This window comes from Lithobates pipiens, unplaced genomic scaffold (assembly GCF_037356315.1).
Source record: "Lithobates pipiens isolate NorthernLeopardFrog02 unplaced genomic scaffold, aLitPip1_a1.2 Scaffold_10, whole genome shotgun sequence".
Taxonomy (NCBI): Eukaryota; Metazoa; Chordata; class Amphibia; order Anura; family Ranidae; genus Lithobates; species Lithobates pipiens.
This window is the reverse complement of record NW_027507686.1, coordinates 92,612,794-92,627,951: the sequence shown is the minus strand read 5'-3', so window position 1 is coordinate 92,627,951 and position 15,158 is coordinate 92,612,794. Positions and strand designations below refer to the sequence as shown.

General features: G+C 42.8%; 1 protein-coding gene across 1 annotated transcript in view; it reads left to right on the top strand.

The window, feature by feature from the left end:
- The window catches only part of PACS1 (phosphofurin acidic cluster sorting protein 1), a 654,146-nt gene extending 639,586 nt beyond the window's left edge, over positions 1 to 14,560 (top strand). The window contains exon 23 of the mRNA XM_077450086.1: positions 12,415 to 14,560. Coding sequence (XP_077306212.1) covers positions 12,415 to 12,530 — 116 coding nt within the window. The 3' untranslated portion in view covers positions 12,531 to 14,560. The remainder of the gene's footprint in view (positions 1 to 12,414) is intronic.
- Positions 14,561 to 15,158: the final 598 nt, after the last annotated feature.

The window sequence follows — 15,158 nt, the reverse complement described above, 5'->3', positions numbered from 1 at the left end:
CAGCCCCAGGCCATCACACTACCACCACCATATTTTACTGTTGGTATAATGTTCTTTTTATGAAATGCAGTGTTCCTTCTACGCCAGATATACTTGGACACACACCTTCCAAAGAGTTCCACTTTTGTCTCATCGGTCCACAGAATGTTGTCCCAAAAGTCTTGGGGATCATCAAGATGTGTTGTGGAGAAATTGAGACGAGCTTTGATGTTCTTTTTGCTCAGCAGTGGTTTTCTCCTTGGAACTCTGCCATGCAGGCCATTTTTGCCCAGTCTTTTCCTGATGGTGGAGGCATGAACGCTGACCTTAACTGAGGCAAGTGAGCCCTGCAGTTCCTTGGACGTTGTTGTGGGGTCTTTTGTGACCTCTTGGATGAGTCGTCGCTGCGCTCTTGGGGTAATTTTGGGCGGCTGGCCACTCCTGGAAAGGTTCACCACTGTTCCATGTCTTCGCCATTTGTGGATAATGGCTCTCACTGTGGTTCGCTGGATTCCCAAAGCTTTGGAAATGGCTTTATAACCCTTTCCAGACTGATAGATCTCAATTACTTTCTTTCTCAATTGTCCCTGAATTTCTTTGGGTCTCGGCATGATGTGTAGCTTTTAAGGATCTTCTGGTGGACCTTACTGTGTCAAGCAGCTCCTATTTAAGTGATGCCTTGATTGTGAACAGGTGTGGCAATAATCAGGCCTGGGTGTGGCTAGAGAAATTGAACTCAGGTGTGGACAACCACAGTTATAGTATGTTTTAACAAGGGGGGCAATCACTTTTTCACACATTTTTTTTCACCTTTAATAATAAACACCTTCATTTACAAATTGCATTTTGTGTTTACTTGTGTTGTCCTCGACTATTGTTTAAATTGGTTTGATGTTCTGAAACACTTAAGTGTGACAAACATGCAAAGGAACAGGAAATGAGGAAGGGGGCAAACACTTTTTCACACCACTGTGTGTGTGTATATATATATATATATATATATATATATATATATATATATATATGCACTCCATTCATTGCACACTCACATTGGTCCCTACCCTCAAGGAGCCCACAATCCAAGGTCCCCAACACACATTAATATACTAGGGGCAATTTTGGACAGAAGCCAATTAACCTACCAGCATGTCTTTGGAGTGTGGGAGGAAACTGGAGTACCCAGAGGAAACCCGCACAGGAAGAACATGAAAACTCCAGGCAGGTAGTGTCGTGGTTGAGATAAATAGATTCCATTTTTCAATATCGTCAAAAATTGCAGGATTTATTCTAAATAAAATAGTCACAAGGGGTCTAAAAATATCAGACTTTCACAAGTAATCACAAACCGCGCCACCTCCCTATCAACGAAGATGACGTGACGTCGCAAATCAGCTGTACTCAACACATATCATGGTAATCCACATCAGGGGACAGGAAGCCATTCTTGACTCCATGGACCTTTTCTTTAATGCTGCTACAGGAGTTAAGGCAATGTTATACTGGCCACGCACAGGGAGAACAGGCAAACTCCAGGCAGGTAGTGTCGTGGTTGGGATTCGAACCAGCAACCCAGTGCTACCCACTACACCACTGTGCCTAACATAAGGGAAACATAAGGGAAATACAAAGACAAAAATCTTAGGAACAAAATACGGTGGAGAAATGAGTACGCTTTAAGAGCATATTGGATAAAGGCATTAGCCAGTGAATCCCAATGGGAATTAAGTTTAAAAGCGCTAATAAAAGTCCCGGGTGGCTTAACTCAACGAAAAATACATATAAAAGCAAAGGTGAAGGCCTTCAAAAAATACAAGGCTGAGGGATCATCATCAGCATTCCAACTTTACAAAGAATGCAACAAGAAATGTAAGGGTGCAATCAGGGTGGCTAAGATGGAACGCAAAAGGAGAGTAAAAAAAATCCCAAGAAATTCTTTAAGTACATAAATGGTAAGAATGGGAGGTCAGGTCATATTGTTCCCATAAAGAATGAGGAAAGAAATCTGGTTACTAAGGATGGAGAGATGGCAAAGGTATTGAATTTATTCTTCTTCTCAGTCTTCACGAGGAAATGGGGGGGGGGGGGGCTTCAGTAACCAAAACTGTGATGTTTATCCTCATGATATGTCACAAGAAACACCCTCATGGCTAACCGAGGACAAAATTAGAAATAGACTTGAAAAACGTAACATTAATAAGTCACCGGGACCAGATGGCTTGCACCTGAAGGTCCTTAAGGAGCTCAGTCAAGTAATTGCCAGACCATTGTTCCTAAGTTTTACGAACAGTCTACTGACGGGAATGGTACCAGCTGATTGGAGAAAAGCGAATGTAGCACCAAAATTTGAAAAAAGGGCCAAGATACATCCCTGGGAATTACAGACCAGTTAGCCTAACCTTAATTGTATGCAAGCTCTTGGAGGGAATAAGACTATATACAAGATTTTAGTAATGACAATGGTATCGTTAGCGGTTTCCCATAAAGTAAGGTCCGTTGGCAGGGACCATAGGGTGAGTACATGGATTTAAAACTGGCTACAGGGGCGAGTCCAGTGGGTAGTGATGGGGAGTATTTGGAATGGACCGGGCTGGAAAGTGGGGTCCCCCAGGTTGCTGTACTGGGACCAATCCTATTTAATTTAGTCATAAAGGACCTGGAGGATGGGATAAAGTGCTCAATGTATTTGCGGACAATACTAAGCTAAGCAGGGCAATACATTTTCCACAGGATGTGAAGACTTTGCAAGAAGATCTGAACAAATTAATGGGGTGGGCAACTACATGGCACATTAGGTTTAATGTAGAAAAATGTAAAATGATGCATTTGGGTGGCAAAAATATGAATACAATCTATTTACTAGGGAGAGAACCTCTGGGGGAATCTAGGATGGAAAAGGACCTGGGGTCCTAGTAAATGACAGGCTCAACAATAGCATGCAATGCTAAGCTGCTGCAAGCAAAGCAAACAGAAAGAATATTGGCATGCATTAAAAAGGGGATTAACTCTGGAGATAAAACCAATAATTCTCCCACTCTACAAGACTCTGGTCCGGCCGAACCTGGAGTATACTGTCCAGTTCTGGGCACCAGTCCTCAGGAAGGATGTGCTGGAACTGGAGAGAGTCCAGAGAAGGGCAATCCTGTTGGATATCGCCTCTCCCAGTTAATATACTGGAGCTTTCGGTAATTAGGCTCTTAGTCATCCAATCCAAATTCAGTCAGACAGTGCTAGGACCATGACATCCTACAACCATCAGGGAGGATCCACAGCAAAAGAGTGAATTTTGTCCTGGGCATAATTTTGTGTTCCAGCCTTGTAGCCATTTACATTCCAATTGTGGAAAATTGGAAGGCAGACTTCTTCAGCTAGGAGCACCTGGACACATGGGAGTAGTCCCTATCCCCAGAGAGGTTTCATGACCTGTGCCACAAGTGGGAAATGCCATATGTGGACCTTCTGATTCATCACCAAACTGGACAGTTTTTTTTTGTTTTGTTTTTTTCCGGGCACAAGGATCCTTTAGCAGTGGCAGAGGATGCTCTGGTAGCCCAGTGGGATCAACCTTACCTCCCTTAAAACTCCTTCCTTGTCTGCTTATTAGGATTGAGCTGAGAGGCATCCATGTAAGCTTCATAGCTTTGCATTGGCCCAGGCAGATGTGACATTTTGTCCTGATAATACTCCTAGCGAGCGCTCCATAGACTTACAAATCTTCTGACTGATTTTACCATCTCTCTAGATCGCTGGCTTTAACAGCATGACTCACCATAGGAGATTCTCTGCGGGACAAATCTACAGCTGGGTCTTGACCAACATATGGCTTTCGGCGATATTAACCACTTGCCGACTGCGTCGCATACATTTATTGTAGCATAATGGCACCGCTGCGTGAAATCCCGTACCTGTACGGGCCGTGCTCTCGCCATCGGATTTTGTTTCAGAACCGATCCTGATCATTGGCCCGATCCTTCAGGTTCAGGCCAATGATTTATGGCCTGGACCTGCTAAACGGTTCTAGCGAATTAAATCCTTCCCCTGCCTGTAAGTGTAAACACAGGCAGGGAAAGTGATGTAATCTCCCCTTTTCAGTCCAGAAATAGGAGAGAGAACATCTCACAGTAAGTTGCACCAACACTACACTAGCACCGGTACACGTAGGCACACAAGTTAATAGTAGGCCCAGGTAGCTTTAGGTAGGGACTCTAGCACTGTAGGAGGTGATTTTCACCACTACAGTTAAAAAAATATATGCTGAAGCATGGATGCAGGGGTAACATTAGGGGCAGATTGTCCCCATGCTACGGCATATAATATAATATATATATATATATATATATATATATATTTTTGGCCATAGATTATTTTATTGAGTTAGTGTTTCATTGTTACCATTGTTTGCTTTTCAGGTATGCAATTCAGCTGCAGCTCTGATTTATTTATCTTGACAGCAAAGTGTTTTCTCTCACTATACGTAAATCAAGCGACTCAGGTGCTGTAAGAGGTGAGTTCACCACCACAGTTAAAAAAAATAAAGTAAAAAAAAATAAATAAATTGGTGTATGCCCATCATTAGAAGTGGGTGGATGCAGGGCGGTATTCTAATAGTGGGCATACCCACCGCTCAGCCCACAGGCTGCATGAAAAAAAGAACATTACAATATATGCCCAACAAGGACCAGCAACGTACTGGTATTTTGCTGGAATTTGAGTGGTTATACCAGAATACTTGCAGGTTTAGGTATCATCTTGGTATCGTTACTTTTCAGCCAGTGGTCAGCTTTCATGTAATAGCAATCCTAGCGGCTAATTAGCCGCTACACTGCTTTTACAAGCAGTGGGAGGGAACACCCCTTCCCACCGTCTTCCATGGTTTTCTCCTTGCCCACCGGGGAACCTGAGAATTTAGCCGGTTGTTCCGCCAGCTGACCATAGAGCTAAACGAACCATCTCTATGGCCTCTAAGAAACCGGAAGCTACGAGCATTTCATGACTTCGGTTTCGCCGGATATAAACCGCGCCATTGGGAAATTGGATGTTTCTACAACTTGATTGGAGTCCACCTGTGGAAAATTCAGTAGATTGAACATGATTTGGAAAGGCACACACCTGTGTTTAAAAAGTCCCACAGTTAGTGCATGTCAGAGCATAAACCAAACCATGGAGACCAAAGAATTGTATGTAGACCTCCAAGACAGAATTGTTTTGAGGCACAGATCTGGGGAAGGGTACAGAAATATTTCTGCAGCATTGAGGGTCCCAATGAGCGAAGTTTGGAGTCACCAGGACTCTTCCTAGAGCGGGCCGTCCAGCCAAACTGAGCGATTGAGTGAGAAAGGCCTTAGTGAGATAACCAAGAACCCTATGGTCACTCTGACACAGCTCCAGCATTTCTCTGAGAGAGGAGAGCCTTCCAGAAGAACAACCATCTCTGCAGCACTCCACCAATCAGACCTGTATGGTAGAGTGGCCAGACGGAAGCCACTCCTCAGTAAAAGGCACATAACAGTCCACCTGGAACTTGCCAAGTCACCTGAAGGACTCTCATACCATGAGCAACAAAACTATCTGGTTTGATGAAACAAAAAATGAACTCTTTGGCCTGAATGGCAAGTGTCATGTATGAAGGAAACCAAAAAAATGCAACCACAGCAATCACCAGCAGTCAAAAGCAAAACAGTTTTCTCTTATATTCACCGATGATCCTGTGATCAACTATCAACAGCCGGCTGGGTGACAGGCTGGATACCCTTATCCTTGTAGTCTCCCCAGTCCAGCCATCGAACGTGAACAAGTCGTAGCTACGGCTCGGCAGACCACGACGGAACCTCAGCTCTAGAGGTGGTCGGTGAGCTTTTATGCTCCGGGGCGTACATATGACCGGGCTACTGATGTCTGCGTCACAGTATGCCGGGGCAACAGCCACTCTGTACTGATCAGTGAGTGTGAGTGGGTCTGTGATGGAATGTCTCTCAGCTCTTCAGGACTGGTAAGTACGGCTCTCCCTGTCCTGGCGGGGCTGAGCAGCTGGGCATTCCCTGGGAGGTCGATTTGGGGGTCCCTCACCTCCCTCTCTTCTCTCCCCTGTCCCTATCATCCCTCTTCCCCCTCCGGGGAGAAGCTGCATGTGGTACTGAGCGGTGTATGTGTACAGATCCCTGTAGGCTCTCAGGCAGGCGGACTATTTGTGTCGACAGAAGCTGAACCCAGGAGAATGGGCATTGCATCCGGAGACATTCAGGTTACTGTGCCTGAGGTAGGGCACACCAGATGTGGATCTTCTGGCCTCCCGTATCAATCGGAAGGTGCCAAGATTCGTGTCCAGGACAAGAGATCCGTGGGCCAACGCGTCCGATGCGCTGGTGGCTCCGTGGGATCAGAACCAGCTGATCTACGCCTTTCCTCCACTGAAACTGTTACCACGTCTGCTTCGCAGAGTGGAAGCTGAGGGGATCCCAGTAATATTGGTTGCTCCAGATTGGCCTCAACGTCCTTGGTACAAAGACCTCTTGCGTCTGGTGGTAGATGCTCCCTGGCGACTGCCGTTGCGAGGGGACCTCCTGTCTCAAGGTCCGATTCTCCATCCTGTTTTACCATCTCTGGCTTTAATGGCATGGCTATTGAGAGCCAGGTGTTGAGGAACTGGGGTCTGTCGGACTGGGTGATACCAACTATGCTGAGAGCACGAAAATCTTATTCCCGGAAGATATACCATCGTACCTGGAAGGCCTACATCTCCATGTGTGAGGAGAAAGGATGGCATCCGCGCTTCTTTTCCATATCCAGGATCCTGCTTTTTCTCCAGCAAGGAGTTGACCAGAGATTAGCATTAAGTACCATCAAAGGGCAAATTTCAGCTTTAGCTGTCTTTTTTTCAATGACCCCTGGCATTGCACTCCTTAGTGAGTACCTTTGTTCAGGTAGTGCGACATGTAGTCCCTCCGGTGCATCCACCGTTACCCCATGGTATTTGAGCCTGGTGTTGTCGGCACTTCAGAAACCGCCATTTGAAAATATCGGGGAGATTCCCCTGTTGACTCTTTCCCTGAAAGTAGCCATTCTAGTGGCCATCACATCGGCCAGGAGGGTTTTGGAACTGGCGGCCTTGTCCTGCAAGTCACCCTATCTGGTATTTTTTGCCAAAGGTGGTCTTGGCTTTTCATATAAATGAGGACATTGTATTACCATCGCTGTGTCCTAAGCCGAAGCACCCTAGGGAGGGGGCCCTTCACGCCCTTGACGTGGTTAGGGCTCTGAGGGTGTATTTGTCTGCCACGGCTCCCTTTCGGAAGTCAGACTTGCTGTTTGTTTCGGTGGCTGGTCCAAAGAAAGGTATGGAGGTCTCCTCGGCCACCATTTCCAGGTGGATCAGACAGATTGGAGTACAAGCCTACGCCTTGAAGGGGCAGGTGCCCCTCTTTCCGGTCATGGCCCATTCCACAAGGGCAATCGGAATGTCTTGGGCCTTCCGACACCAAGCGTCTGTCGCTCAGGCGTGTAAGGCAGCGACCTGGTCGTCTGTCCATACGTTTGCCTAGTTCTTCAAGGTAGACGTCAGTGCATCGGCTAATGTTTTGGCCGTAAAGTTTTTCAGGCGCCCGTGTACTTGCAATTGAATATGCAATATATATTTTCCTGTTTTTTTCGCTAAAAACGCAGTACTGTTATGTTAATGCACTGTTGCATTACTTCCACAGTTTGATGCGGTCTTGGGTGATCACTCCTGTTAAGGATACCCTGTTTTTCTGTGGTGGTTTTCCACGCACTGCTGTTTTTTTTGTGGGTATAGTTTCACTAGTTCCCACTTGCCATGGTGGATGAAGTTTTTATGCTGTTTTTCCTACCCCTCGTTTTGGCACTGCTTGGGGACGTCCCATTTGTTACAGAGAGGAGCTGTGTCGGTCGGTGAATATAAGGCTGCTTTCACCCTGGGGCGGGAGCAGCATCGGCGGTAAAGCGCTGCTATTTTTAGCGGCGCTTTACCGTCGTTTTAGCGGCGGTGTGCGGGCGCTAGCGGGGTGGTTTTAACCCCCGCTAGCGGCCGAAAAGGGGTTAAACCCGCCCGCAAAGCGCCGCTTTGCCGGCGGTATTGCCGCGGTGTCCCATTGATTTCAATGGGTAGGAGCGGTATAGGAGCGGTGAATACACCGCTCCTTCACCGCTGCAAAGATGCGGCTAGCAGGACTTTTTTCACCGTCCTGCCAGCGCATCGCTCCAGTGTGAAAGCCCTCCGGCTTTCACACTGGAGTTAAAGGGGCCGTTTTTTTTCAGGCGTTACACAGGCGCTCCTAGTGATAAGAGCTGTGTCGGTCGATGAATTACAGAGAAAAGGATTTTACAGTGAGTACAAAAAAAATCCTATTTTTCACTCTCCCCTCAAATTTGCCACTATTCAGCTTCCAACCACCAAAATGTGGCAATTGTGTGTGGGTTGCAGCACAAGACGCCACATTGCAGGACTGTCACAGCGAATAGAGCCCCCTAAAAATGTCACTCTTCATAAACAATAAACATCTCAGATAAATACATCTGTAACACTGTAGATCTACTTACAGCTGCTTCTTACATGTATATGGTGCTTGAGAAGGGGACATGTCAGCGATATACAAACACCTCAATGGTGATTCCAGCATAGGAAAGAACGATTCAGGGAGTGTAAAGACCCGTATACACGATAAGAAAATCGGAAGTATAATTTCACCCGACGAACGATCTGGCGATTTTCGGATTGTTAGTATGGTGCTTTCGAAAGCCGATTACGAATTTCGGATGACAACAACTGAATGTGCAGGCTATAAAATTTTTATCGTACAGGAACACAATTTTCATTTAATTAGTACAGTTTTCTAAAAAAAAAAAATCATAAGAGACTGCTCGAAAACTAAAGAATATATACAAAACAATTCAATGCATGACACAACTTCTGAACTTGAACTCTATTGTACAAAAATTTTCAATGAAAGTAACCTTCACTTTTGATATGAGGTTAGCATGCAACAAAAAACTGACGAAAATGTGTCTGATAATGTGTACGAGGCTTTAGAGGAGCCACACAATGAGATTGGAGAAGTGGTTTAACCTTAAACTGCACTTGGGCTTTTTCACTGTCGGGTCAACAAGGATGTGGAAACCTCTTCTAAAATTGGTCGTGGTAGCTGGAAGTATGGATATTTTTAAGAGTCTCTTGGATGTGCATCTTAAAGAACACAACATACAGGGATATAGGAAATAATTATAGACACTGACGCACGTACACCTTCACAGGTTGAACTGGATGGACTATTGTCTTCAACCTTATCTACTATGTAACCTGAAATGTTTGTGTACCATATCATACCAGGAAGCAAGTAGTAAATTAAAGGGGTTGTAAAGGTTCGTTTTTATTTTCTAAATAGGTTCCTTTAAGCTAATGCATTGTTGGTTCACTTACCTTTTTCCTTCGCTTTCCCTTCTAAATGTTCTCTTTCTTTGTTTTCTTTGTCTGAATTTCTCACTTCCTGTTCCTCCTCAGTAAGCTGTTCAGTAAGCCGTTCTGACTGATTAAACACTGCTCGGATGATGGTGTGACGTTTACTGAGGAGAAGCAGGAAGTAAGAAATTCAGACAAAGAGAAAAAACATTTAGAAGGGAAATCAAAGGAAAAGGTCAGTGAACCAACAATGCACTAGCTTATAAGGAACCTATTTCGAAAATAAAAAACTAGGCTTTACAACCCCTTTAAAGCCTAATGATCTTTTCAAAACATACTAGTCAAAATGCTTCAAAACGTAAGGTAGTGGCTTTTTCAGGAAAAACATCAGCAATATTGAGTGTTTACCAACTACTGTATTGTACAACCTGTTGTGGATTTGGTAAATTTAGGATTACAATTACAATATCATGAATGCTGCTGCCAGACTCATCCACCTTACCAATCGCTCTGTGTCTGCTACTCCTCTCTGTCAATCCCTCCACTGGCTTCCGTTCGGCCAAAGAATTAAATTCAAAATACTAACTACGTACAAAGCCATCCACAATTTCGCCCCCCAGCTACATCACTAGCCTAGTCTCTAAATACAAACCTACTCGTTCTCTTCATTCCTCTTAAGACCTCCTGCTCTCTTGCTCTCTCATCACCTCCTGCCATGCTCGCCTTCAGGACTTTTCCAAAGCCTCTCCAATCCTATGGAATGCCCTACTCCAATCTGTCAACTTATCTCCTACTTTATTAGCTTTTAGATGATCCATGAAACCCCTTCTCTTCAGAGAAGCCTACCCTACCCACACCTAACAACTGTATTTTCATTTTCTCCATCAGCTCATCCCCCACAGTTATTACCTTTGTTTCCACTTGACCCTCCCTTCTAGATTTTAAGCTCCGAGCATGGCCCTCTGATCCCTCCTGTATCGATTTGTATTGTAAGTGTAGTGTCTGCCCTCATGTTGTAAAGCACTGCGCAAACTGTTGGCAATATATAAATCCTGGATAATCAAATGTTTTTCAGTTTTCTTGTTACTTTAACCACTTCCCGCCGAAGGTATGTCACATGTTGTCCTTGACTTTGCGGGGGTATATGTGAATGATGCCTGCAGCTACAGGCATCATTAGGTATCGGCTTTTTCAGCTGGCGATTCCCTGCACCATACGAATGATAATAGAGGCTCTTCTGCTGCTTGATCGTTCTTACGGGCGGTGAGAGTGGACACCCCCCTTCCCGCCACTCTCCAGTGCTTCTACCAGCTCATCGCTTCCATCGCTGAGTCGTACACACGATCCGCTGGCTCCGGATGGTGACAATAGAGATTTACAGTGATTTCAGGCTTCCCAGCCTAGAGGTGAGATGTGTGGTTTTATTGACCCCCCATATCTCACTGTAAGGAGGACCGATCGTGCCATATTTCTATTACAAGGGGTGTTTACATTCCTTGTACTAGGAATAAAAGTGATCAATATTTTTTTTTTAAGCATCAAACTAAAAAAACAAAAGTATAAATAACAATAATTTTTTTTTTTTTGCGCCATTCCCTGAGCGTGTGCAATTTTGAAGCGTGATATGTTGGCTATCTATTTACTCGGTGTAACTTTATTTTTCACATTATGCAAAACAATTGGGCTAACTTTAATGTTTTGCCTTTTGAAAAATTGCGGCGCAAATACCATGCGAGATAAAATGTTGCAACGACCGCCATTGTATTCTCTAGGGTGTTTGCTAAAAAAATATATATATTTTATATATATTTTAGTTTTCTACAAAAAATTTAAAGTTAACCTGTCATGGGCATAAAACCAGGGCTGCCATTACTTGCCTCTGAAATTGCTAGTGCTTTGTCTGTTGCACACCCAGTGATGCTTACATCATTACAGGTTTCAACAGCTATTTTAGAACTATAAGTTGCAGCCATTAGCTCTGCAAAAGAGTGTATTGTGTCAGACAGATAGTTGGAAAGACAGAATAGAACATGCACTTAAACAGCTAACAGTTTAGCCTTTTTTTAAAAAAATAAGTATACAATAAAACCTTGGATATTGAGCATAATTCATTCCGAAAGCAGGCTTGTAATCCATAGCACTTGTATATCAAAGCAAATATCCCCATAAGAAATAATAAAAACTCAAAGGATTTGTTCCACAACCATTTATTTATAAGTCCTTCAGTTTATAATCCATATAAAAAGATTATAGCAATGTGATAGGTTGTGTAACCATTAAAAGTCCATCCACAAAAGGAAGCCTCCACAAGGGGATTAGAAAATCCAGCAGGACCTAGAGAGTATAAAAGAGGAGAGGCTCCTCTAAGTGTAGCAATATGGTTACATTTAATGAAGGTACAACATTTAGCAACACACATGGTTAAGGATTAAAAGAGGCACATCTAAGTATGCAGGCATCTGGGGTAGAGCTGTCTGCAAACATTACAAGGAAAACTACCCTGCATTAGAGAGATCTGAAAGCGAGGCTTGAACCACTTGTGGAGCGCAGCATGGAAGAAACGTCAATGGCGGTGAGGATGTTACCCCAGATGCCTGCATACTTAATGTGCCTGTTTTAATCATAAACCATGTGAGTTTCTAAATGTTGTACCTTCATCAAATGTAACTGTATTGATACACTTAGAGGCACCTCTCTTATCTTTTATATGTATTTAAAAATGTTGCTTGTCAGCCAAAACGCTCTCAAACCAAGGTTTTACTGTATTTACTTTCATTCAATTGAATTGTTTTTTTTACTGTACATACCCTACAATCATTGCTTTTCTGGGACCCCCATTCAGTTTTTGACACATTTTGTTTGTTGTGCTATGAATACCTTCCATCACAGCCTGTTTTTTCCTTATTTAATATCTTTTGTATTTCTATTTTTTGTTCTGATGTTAGACACCTGTGTGTTCTTGCCTTAAAAGGTCCAATTTGTATTTCCATCAGCATGTTAAAACCACTTTATCTTTTTATGTCTTTTAGTGACGGTTGATGGTCGCCTCTTTGGAGATGTGAAGTTTTTCCAAGTGGCATCTCAATGGCCAACTCATGTCAAATATTTTCCGATTGGCATTTTCAGTTCAGCTGGAAAACCCTAGTGTAAATGTATAGGCATATACTTGCAGCATACACTTTTAAACATAAATTTGTTACCCTCATGAACTGTGACACTGTATTATTGGTCGATATTTGTTGATACTACTTTCATAATCCATTGTTAGGAGTCAAAGGGTTCCTCTTAATGACAGTAAGGATGATGTGCTGTAACCAATAAAAGCAAATCAGACACTAGCTTTATCCGACATCAAGTGCTGCATGCCTGATTAGTTTCACTTTGAGTTACTGCATATCCTTGGTGTTTGCATTGATCTTCTAAAACAAAAGCTAAAGTCTCTAATCTCCTGGATTGTCCTATCTGTTAATAGTTTCACATCTACATACACATGCCATATATTGTTGCATATACCATATGTAACATTGTCAAAAGGGATCCATAAATATCCTTAATGTATGATTTTATGTATTATTGTGACATTCATTTATTTGACAAGCACAAAAGCTATTATAGTTGCACTCTTTGCTGTACACCATAGCAAAGATCAGGTGGCTTTTATTTTGCCTTAAATTAATATAGTGCCAAGATGACAAATGATAGCAAACAAGCCTAACAACAAGGGCACTTAAATAAACAACCTCCGCAACCTTTAAGAAATATTACACCAGTACATATATGAATTCTATATGTGTGAGAAAGTAAATATATAAAATCACTTGGTAATGAACATGGATTAAAGTAACCCTATACATCAGTCTTGGATAATGTTGTTGACATTGCGGTATGTAAATGTGTTTTTTTTTTTTTTATTATTATTTTAAGGTTCTGTGAAAACATTGTATTCAGTCCTGCCAAAAGCACACAGTACTATGCTCAATCAACAAATTTAGCTATATAACATGAGATTTGTGGTTTAGGTGCATTAGAAACAAATGTAGCCTGATGTACCTTAGTAAAATGCCACTTAAGAATACACATGGAAATGTTAAAGTACAAACTATGTATTTTAGAGTTGTACAGAAGTACATACACTGCTGTTACATTAATAAACCCAGTACAGAGTAGGTACTGTAATTATACAGTATATTCTCAGACACCAGACTGCTGTAGATTAATTCCTAATGCATGCTGCAGATCCATTTTGTTGGAAAGATTTGTTACATTCTTTGAGGCTGGGTTCACACTGAAGCGATGCGGGAACGCCGCGAATCTGCGGCGGGTTCCCGCATCGCATGCCTCCCGCCGGCAGTTCACACTGCCCTATGCGGACTGCTGGGAGTGTCATTGAAACCTGACCCCAGATCAGTTCAAACTCGGACAGGAATCGGATCGCATGGTGTGAACACCCATGCGATCCGATTCTGCTGCGGCCCAAAAAAAGGGTCCTGTGCAGGTTTGTGGCAGGTGCAATGTGAATTCAGCCATACTATCTGTATGGCTGAACTTGCATCGCACAGAGATCGGATGTGATTTGCACTGCAGTGCGGTGCGAATCACATCCGGGTCTCCTAGCCGCAGCAGTGTGAACCCAGCCTAAAGGTCCCCAAACATGTCATGTTACATGCATACAAATATGCAGAGAACTGTTACCTTCAGACTAAAACATCACACACTAGCCCACTGTTACATGCAGAAATCTAAATTGCTTTTTTTTTTTTTTTTACATAAATTGTAGTCCATTTATATATACTTTTTAAAACATAATCTGTTAAAAACACCAGGAGATAAAATTAAGTCTGCTACATGAAGTCATATGAAAACTCCATCAGCTGTGCAAACACTCCTAAGGCTTCTGTTCCCTATGTATCCCAGCTCACTCCACATTAGCATATTTAAACTTTTTTTTTTTGATTCTTTGGCTTTTTAATGTCCTGTGTGTTAGAGTATACTGTTTCCAAAGCACAATGTTCTTGAGCACCTGATGGGATTCAGACAAACTTGCCCTTTTTAGTCTTCCCTTTTGTCATTTGCCTTTCAGTGTTGCACAATTGTATATACTTTGCTTGTCGGCTTCTTTTCATGTTTTATATTGCTTTTATTATTATTTTCATTAAAGTTTATGTGATTTATTAAGCTTGGGTGGCGGTAAATGATTTGTGAGCACTTTCTTTGTTAAATATACAACACCTCTGTTAAAGTGATTTTAAAGGCTCGTCTTTTTTTTAAAATAACAAACATGTTATAGTTACCTCTTCTGTGCACCCTCCTCTTCTCAGGTCCCTCTTCACTGCTCCTAGCCCCTCCCTCCTTTGAGTGCCCCTCAGCCATAAGCTTGTTACAGGGGGCACCCAAGCTAAGTCAGAGCTCCATGTATCCATTCAGACATGAAGCCCCATCCTGGTCCCTCCCCTTCTCTCTCCTGATTGGCTGACTGAATTTGACAGCCAATGGCGCTGCTGCTCTGTCTCATCCAATCGGAAGGAGGGTCCTGGATGGCTAAGGGGATCGTAGACTTTGCTGGAGAGAGAAGGGGCACAGGTAGATAATTAAGGGGGTGCTTTTTTATCTTAATGCATAGAATGCATTAAGATAAACCTTCTTCCTTTACAACTCCTTTAAGATAGAGAAGGAAATTACTTTTTGGCTGCCACTCATAAAGTAAAAAACACTAGTGTAAAAAAATATCCAAAGTTTTTATTCATCTTGCATTAAAAAAATAAAAAAAATGTTT